Below are 9,233 nucleotides of genomic sequence, written 5' to 3' on the forward strand. Positions count from 1 at the left end.
GTAGCCAGAAAGTTTTCTCTACACGACTAACATAGAATAGGCACAAAGGTGTTCATCCAATCCCAACACTGAACACTTCTTGGTGTTCTAGGAACAATGTTTGTGTTATAACGGGGCCGGAAGGGAGCAAGGTTCGCGGAAACACACTACTTAAGTCGCAATAAAGGGACGATTTCGGACGTGTAGAAGAGACGCGTGTTTTCTCTATCGATCTACTTTTATTACTCACACTCTTAACAAAGGTTACTCAGGGATGGGTTATCATGAAGGCAATGTGTATATAATAACTAGGTATGACAACTCTCCCCCTTTTTAAAGAGATTCTTATACAATGCAAAGAAATTTACAGATTGAGCTTCTGTGGTGCTCTCTTCTCTCTCGTAGAACGCCTCAACGGTTCGGATACCACTGTTGGAACCTTTGGTATTTGTGGCTGGACTGGTTTCGGCGTTGACATCTTCGATTGCACGCCAACACTCCTTGGTGACGCTGGCGATTGATGATTCAACGAAACCGTTGGTGATGGAAGCTCTGGTCCGGCCTCCATTGTTGTATTCCTGGCGTCCGCACTAGTAGCACCTCTGTCTGGGTAAACCACAGTACTAGCGCTACTATTCGTTGGTAGAGGAACGAACGATTGATTGCTGTTCGGCGTTCCTCGGGGCATCAGCTCGGATCCAACACCGGCAATATGGTCGACGTGTCGTTCCCAAAGTCGGCCATCGTCAAGGCGTACCGCATATCGCAATTTCCCAACTTTGGATACTATTCTGCCAAACTGCCACTTGTTGCTCGACAAAAAATCCCGAACACGCACACGATCACCATCAGCAAATGTGCGCAAGACCAGGTCGGGAGACTCTTCCTTGGAGTTCTGTGGTAGCATCAGATCAAGCCTAGATCGGATTTGTCTGCCGAACATGAGCATTGAAGGAGACTGACCAGTCGAAGGATGGATCATTTTACGGTACGTCAGGAGGATGTTGGCCAGTTCTAAATTCAGCTTGGACTTGGGGCACTTCAACGCTTTGAGCTTTTGTTTGAACGTCTGCACATATCTTTCGGCCTGGCCGTTTGTGGCTGGATGGTACGGCGCACCCATTTTGTGTACCACTCCATTGAGCTTCAAAAAACGTTGGAACGATTCAGCGGTAAATTGGACTCCATGGTCACTGACAAAAATTGCTGGAATGCCGTAGGTAGCAAATATTTCACGGCACATTGTTTCGGTAGCTTCAGCGGTAATAGAACGACACACACGTATTTCGGGCCACTTCGTATAGGAATCGACTAAGATGAAGAAGTACGAATCCATAAACGGCCCAGCAAAGTCGGCGTGTACTCTCTGGAAGGGCTCAGTAGCAGGCTCCCAGAAGTGCGGCTTCAGTTTCGTCGGTTCGGGGCGTACTGATTGGCAATCAGTGCAGTTGGCTACCATATCCTCAATCTCCTTATCCATTCCTGCCCACCAGCAATAGCCTCTCGCAAGAGACTTGGTTCTTGAAACACCAAAGTGGGTGGAAAGCAACTCTTCAAGAACGCGCTTCCGCAACACTAGGGGAACGTAGACACATATTCCCCGCAACAGGCAACCCCGCTGGACCGAGAATTCGGTCTGATCGATACCAAAACGATCCTTTCCATCCACTTGTTGTCCGTATTTCAACCCTTGTAGCAAAATTTTAACAGCATTGTCATCCGACGTTGCTTGGGACAACTCCGTAGCAGTTAGCGGAAGTGTTTCTATTTGGTGAACTTCCACAATATCCGACTCCGCGATGACGTTTTCCGGATCGCAATGTTTCAGTGGAATTCTCGAAAGTGCATCTGCGTTAGCATGGTTCGCTGACCTTCTGAAGCGAACTTGGTAGTCGAAAGATTGGAGGAACGTAGCGTAGTGCTGCATGCGCAACGCTGACATCACAGGCAGCCCCTTATGTTCGCCGAATATTTTTGAAATTGCCTGGTTGTCTGTCAGTAGTAGAAACTTGCGGCCGTACAAGTATTGAAAAAACTTTTTCACGCCAAAGATTATTGCATATGCTTCTTTGTCAACTTGCATATACTTTTGTTGGGTACTGTTTAGCGTTTGTGACGCAAATTGGATTGGTCGCTCACTGCCATCCGGGTATACATGGCTCAAGACGGCACCCACGCCGTAAGGGGATGCGTCTGTAGCTAGAACCAAGGGCAATTCCGGCGAGTAATGCACCAAGCAGTTGTTCGATTGCATACACTGCTTAACTCGACGAAAGGCATTCTCGCATTCTCTATTCCACTCAAACGCAACGCTATCTTTGAGGAGGTTATTCAGGGGGTAAATTACAGTGCTCAAATTTTCAATAAAGCGACCGTAATAATTTACAAGGCCAATAAACGATCGCACTTCATCTTTATTTCTCGGTCGGGGCATGTCCCGGATAGCTTCCATTTTATTCATCAGCTTATGGATGCCATCGCGATCGATCAAGTATCCGCAATATTCAATTTCATTGGCAAAAAATTCGCACTTACCCTTGTTTACCCGTACATTGTGGTCATTCAAGCGGCGCAGAACCTCCTCCAATCGCTGCAGATGCACTATATCGTTGGGCCCGGTGATTTTGATGTCGTCCAAGAACACCGAAACGCCTTCGATTCCTTGAAGGATAACCTCGATTTGCCGTTGCCAAATCGCCGGCGCTGAGGCTACTCCATACATCAAGCGGGTAGGGCGATACAAACCGCGATGTGTATTCAAGGTAAGAATGCAGCGATCCGCCGGTGCAACTTCCAACTGTAGATAGGCTTGCACTAAATCAATTTTTGTAAACTTTTTTCCTCCGGCCAAAGTTGAAAACATCTCGTCCACTGTTGGAAGTGGATGTTGATCCACCAGCAGCAACGGGTTCACCGTCTGCTTATAATCTCCACAAATTCGCACTCTATTTTCAGATTTTTTCACTGGCACTATGGGCGTTGCCCAATCACTATGGTCCACTTTTGTAAGCACTCCCTCTGCCACTAACTTGTCCAGTTCCTTGTCCACAACACTCTTCAAATTGAACGGTAATTTTCGAGCCTTAAGGAACACTGGCTTCGCATTCGGTTTCAGGTGCAAATTTGCCTGAACCGAGGAAATTCTTCCGATTGAGTCTTCAAAAACACTGCTGTACTTTTTGAACAGCTGATCTAACGCACTTGTGGTAGTGGCAGGGGTAACCGTATTCACCGTAGCAGGACACAACAGATTGTTCCAATCGATATGCAGCTTCCTCAACCACTCGCGGCCCAAAAGGGGGTGTTTCGAAGAATCGACAACAAATAGCGGTAGGACACTTTTCTTGTCCTCAAATTCTACCACTGCCTCAAAGCAACCGTGGACACGAATGTCAGTGTTGCAGTAACTCATCAGGTTTAAAGCACTATCACTTAGTTTGTACTTTTTAAAATTATCCTCGTAGCATTTCAAATTAATAATGCTCACTGGGCAACCCGTGTCGATTTCGAAACGCACTTGAACCCCATTCACAGCAATAACAGCCCAAAATTTCGAATCACTTAGTCGACCATCGACTGCGCAAATTTCTCCCACAGAAAAGTTATCACTTTGATCACTGTGTTCAATGTAATGGGCCTTCACTGTACTCCCCTTTCGGACCGGAGCCTGCTTATTATTCTTCGCACTCTTCTTCATGCACACTTTTTCCAAATGGCCTTTTTTGCCACAAAATCTGCACTCGGTGTTTTCATGCTTGCACTGTTTCGCAAAATGCGATTTTTCACCACACCGAAAACAATAGAATTCATGGGAAGATGATGCAGCTGACTTTTCATTTGTTTTCTTCACATTCACTGATTTTTGCACTGTATGCACATCTTGTTTCCCGTAAGCACCAGCAATTTCAGCTCCTCCTTTCAGCGAGAGCTCCATGCTGACCGCAATATCGCGGGCCTCCTGCAGAGTCAGCCGACGCTTTTCCAAAAGCCGGCCTCGGATGTCATTCCGTTTCATCCCGAAAACAAGCTGATTGCGCAATGCAGTCTCAAGGTAGTTTCCGAAATTGCACGTCAGAGAAATTCTACGCAACGCAACCAAATATTCATCCACTGTCTCGTCGGGAGAAGCAGCATCTTTGTCCCCCTGACGACGGCAATTGAATCGAAAATTTTCACTTATCTCTAGAGGCTCCGGATTGAAATGATCCTCTAGAGTATCGATAATCGCACGGTAATCCATTTCACGAACGGCGCGCGGCGCGGCTTTGTCGCAGACAATGTCGTACGTGTCCGATCCCATTAAATGCAGCAGCAAATTACGTCGCATATTGACGTTGCCGATCCCGTAGATCTCGAAAGCGGTTTCTAGTCGCTGCACCCAGGGTTGTTATACTCCTCAAAAAAACACACTGTGTTCTAAAAGCACAATGTGAACGCAAGCTTTCTAGAACTGCGAGCTCGGCGATAGAATATCTACTGCTCGCTCTCTTACTGCGCGCCGATAATCCAATTTTCTGAGAGGTTTCTCACAATGATGAAAAACACAATGAGCTGATCCACTCTGCTCAATGTGCAGCTCAATGTGAACTCTGGCTTTAGAAATTTGCCAAGCACTCTTCTTTGTTATATTTTTCCTTCTCAACAAAAGAAAATAAAAACGACCATCGTTCGTCCAGCCCGGGACGAAGGCACACCGGCTGCTTGCAAGAGAGAAAATAACTCATAAACAAGCAACAGCAACAACACAAACGAAATTCGGTCGGGCTCGGCCTGCCGGCGCCGAGCAGCGATGCCACGAAAATCTGTACCATCAGTGTATTTATTTCTGTTAAATTGGGACACGTATGGACGAACATCAGACTCATTTATGATACAGATTTTTTTGTGGCAACGGTGTTCGGCAGCCGGCAGGCCGAGCCCGCCTAAATTTCGGCTGTGTTGTTGCTGTTGCTTGTTTATTGGGAAAGAATTAGCTTTCGTTTGTTGACTTTAGCGTTGTGGTGGTGGTGGTGGTATACTGGTACACATTGTGCAGCTCAATGTGCTAAGGTCTACCGCTGCGTAGCTCAGTGATTTGCTTCGATGTGGCACATTGATGGACAGCTAGCTCAGGCAGTGCTCGGATTTGCTCTCTCAATGTGCTATGAAAAAAATGCACATTGAGCTCATTGTGTGAGCAAATGACACCCCTGGCTGCACCCAGCGACTCCATTTTGTTTTCTTCCGGTCGTACGCTTCCATGTGGAAATTTGGTGGCGGAGCGCCACCCGCAATAGTGGCCATCGAATTCGATGCCGCACGGTCCGGATTGCTCATCCTCGTCGCCAGAACTGTTATAACGGGGCCGGAAGGGAGCAAGGTTCGCGGAAACACACTACTTAAGTCGCAATAAAGGGACGATTTCGGACGTGTAGAAGAGACGCGTGTTTTCTCTATCGATCTACTTTTATTACTCACACTCTTAACAAAGGTTACTCAGGGATGGGTTATCATGAAGGCAATGTGTATATAATAACTAGGTATGACAGTTTGCATACAGCTCAGCTTCTTCGGATCTCCTCTGAAGTTGGCTATTTTGTCGAGTTGGTTGAAAACTGGTGTTCTGAAGAATACATTTCTTGCCGTTTCCTTGCCCGTGATATACTCACATCTAATCTGCCAAGGCTCTTGCCCGGCTATTGCCATTAATGTATTTCGGGGAGTAGTTCTACTACAACCTGTTACTTTTCGCATGGCATCGTTGAGAGATACCTGTACTTTCTCCTTATATGTTTTTCTAGTGTTACCAAGGATCGATGCTCCATATTCCGCAGTACTACGTAGCAGTGCATTGAAGACTATTGACATAGTATGGGGATGGCTTCCTTCGCGAATTCCACAAATGACTTTCAACATACTAAGTCGATCTTGGATTTTGTTGACGGTTTGTTTGGCGTGAATACCAAATCCTAAGGTTCGGTCTATGTAGATACCCAAATATTTGTGACACTTAACTGTTTCTACAGGCTCGTTGTTGATGTTCACGTTGAGTTTTCGGTTTCCATTAATGAGAAGCAGTACTTTTGTTTTCGTAGAATTAATTTGGAAATTCAGTGTGTTGGCCTGTGATACGAACTTGTCTAGCAGACCTTGTGTTTTTCGTTCAACAGCTTCCATTGATCTTGCTCTAGTGACTAGAGCAAAGTCATCGGCAAATTGTATCAGAACTTCGTCTTCTTCTTCAGTTAGATGCAAGTCACAGGTATACAAATTGAATAAAGTGGGCGATAGTACGTCACCTTGGGGTAACCCATTACTGATGGTCCGAGTAACCGAACTTTGTCCAACTTGCATAGATAGCTTCCTGTTTCTCAGAAAGGAGCCAACCCACACTACAATTTCAGATGGAAATCGTTGTCTTCCCATAATAGTCTCGAGAGTTTCTGTTTTAACAGCGTTAAAAGCGTTCATCAGATCGATAAAGGTGACTGCTGTTATGAAGTTTTTCCGCTTGTTTTCTTTTATTATGTTGATAAGGAAATTTACGCATGTGGAGCTCTTTTTTTCAATCACCTGAAGTTAAATGTCAAAAATAATAAAGTTCCGAATCTGACAGATCGATCGCTGATTTTCCAGCAATACGGATCAATTGCTGGAAAATTTCCAGCAAAAAAAGAACAAGCGCTGGAAAAGTCAGCAAAACGAATAATTTCAGCTTGTTTTCAATAAAAACTTGGATTGCTGAACGTTTTCAGCAATTTTTTGGCTGGAAATCGAACTCAAATCTTAATGCGTACTGGGTGCTAGGGATATAAATACCTACCTGGACAATTTCATGCAAAATTTCTCCCAGTAGAGTATTTTTTACTCCCTTCTAGGTCACCGGGCGCTTTGAGTTTCTTCTATATATATAAAAATGAATGTTTGTCTGTCTGTCTGTTCCCTATAGACTCGGAAACTACTGAACCGATCATCGTCAAAATTCGCATCTGAGGGTTTTTGAGGCCGGGGATGGTTTCTGTAATAGTCAAAACTCCATCCGACTTAAGGAAGGAGATGCTTCCATACAAAATTTGTAGTTTTTCGAAACAAATTAAAGTCATGACATCCATTTTCTTGAGATTTTTTTTCCTTTGGGCGGTTTGTTTTTCGTCTCTATGGTCGAGGCGTCGCGAGCCAACGACGCCAAAAGAAAGTAACCCAGGCATAACATACTGATCAGTAGGAATATTTTGGCGCGTATTTCTCAACCAAGCATATTTTCTTTGAGGGGTTTGTTTTTCGTCTCCATGGGCGAGCAAACGTCGTCGCAAGAGGATAGTAACCAAAGCACACTGTTCATTGATTGCTGGAAAATTTAACAATAAGGCGCCTGTTTCTCAAACACGTGGGGCGATATGCAACCAAGATGTGTTTTTTTCTTGCTTATTTGATTTGTACACAGCACGTGGTAATAAATTACGCCTAGATGTGACACGGATTGGTATTTTATCAATCAAATCAAAACCAATTGAAAGATTTGCAAAAATACTTCCATATTTAGTTCGTGTTATTGTAGGTAGCATTCGACTTTTCATTCAAGGAACATTAGAACATGTTTAAACGTCCAACTTTTTCCGTTAAAAAAAAATTAAAAATTATGTTTTCTTCTAGAAATTGTTACTTCAGCCCAAATAAACAACTGAAACGAATTTAGAAATGAAAATGGGAGCTTTTTATTTTAAATAATTCTGAAAAAACCATCGTACTTTTTGCTTACATACCAATTCAAGTACGTACTTAACATGAAAAGTGTTTTTGTGTTACATGGCTGCATAAAAGAGACTTTTGATCCGCTTCGTTTTTGAAAAGCGAGACTTTAGAACTGATATTCAACTGGACGCAAAATTTTTAAGAGAAATTTTTAGTTTACCCTTAAAGTGTTAAAAACAATATTCCCTTCTGTCAACTCACACGGTGGGGCAAGGGCAAACGTCGAACTTTTAAGAAATTCATCTTCAAAATGATTCAATATGTTGGAAATACCAGAAGGGGTATTCCGAATGTTGAAACTGCAGCGGGTATTTAAAATTCTTAAATGCCTTTGTAAATGAAGGTCATTTGCTTTGAACAGCATTCTTTAAAAGTGGGCTAACAAACATAAATTTATATTGCAGGAATACTGCAGATATATCAGTGAAACTTGATAGAACAAAAAACAGGAATTCGTATTAAATCCATTTTAAAGCCATTACTCTGACGCATCTGTAAATAAGCTTTGCATTGACACTTGCTCCAATATACGGGACAAATGTAAACTTAGAAATTTGTTTTTGCCTACATTTTTGAATATTTGACTTTCAAAGAGAAAATAAAAAAAAACGCTGAGAACTTATTTAGTGATGCAACTGATATTCTTTTTAAATGTTTATATGTTTACCGTAGTAAATTTATTTAAAAAAAAAAAGAAATTTGCACTGTATTTAATACATAACTAATTAAATATATTTTTCATTACCATGATAAGTGCTGTTTGGGTATCGAGCCGGTTAAATTTGCCCACCTTCTTCAAGCAGTGGGGGACAAAATTGAAAAAGATGGGAGAGCTCCCATGTAAATTTAAGATAAAGAGCTTTTCAAAGAAGGGACCATATGTCAAAAAGTTTTTTTAGGTACAGAGTACAAATTTCAGATCTTGAAAAACGAGTTTAAAGACTGAAAATAATATATACCATCGTTGAATTGCAATTCAGAACTGCAGCTGCAGCTCCCATTTCAAAGTTGTTGGTTCTGAAGTATGATGAGGTTTGATTTAAAAAAATGCTCTCTAAAATCTAAATTTGAATAAATTTTTACAAATTACATTTATTTCCGGAAGGTGTAGCAAAGCACAACGGGTCAGCTAGTATTCAATATTTCCAGGGTAGGCTCGTGATCTTAACATGGATGACGCTTTCTTATTCTAGTTAAAAGATCTCTGAATGTATACAATATCTAATACTTTTTAATATAGTTAGTGATGAAAGTTTCAACTGCTAATTTATGATATAAATTCATCCTTTTTTCAAACTCCAGGCTCCAAGCCATAAAAATTTTGATCACTAGCTCGCCTATCTTAACAGCATTCGATGCAGCCATCGTGATACGAAATATTCCTTCCCTTGTTCAAGCTTTTGATTGGATCAAGATAAAGAACAAACTTCTGGTTTTATTGCCAAAACAAAGATAAAGCTATTTTCGCTCATATAAAATAAGATGCATTTCGGAAGGTCATTTCAAAAGCTGTGCAGGGTTTC

The 9,233-nt window shown here is 42.4% G+C and overlaps 1 protein-coding gene across 1 annotated transcript; it reads right to left on the reverse strand.

Moving 5' to 3' along the window:
* Positions 1–343: 343 nt before the first annotated feature.
* Positions 344–4,306, reverse strand: LOC129742476 (uncharacterized protein K02A2.6-like). Its single transcript, XM_055734375.1, has one exon. It carries the CDS (start codon positions 4,304–4,306, stop codon positions 344–346), a length of 3,963 nt encoding a protein of 1,320 aa, XP_055590350.1.
* Positions 4,307–9,233: the final 4,927 nt, after the last annotated feature.

This window comes from Uranotaenia lowii, chromosome 2 (genome assembly GCF_029784155.1).
Source record: "Uranotaenia lowii strain MFRU-FL chromosome 2, ASM2978415v1, whole genome shotgun sequence".
Lineage (NCBI taxonomy): Eukaryota > Metazoa > Arthropoda > Insecta > Diptera > Culicidae > Uranotaenia > Uranotaenia lowii.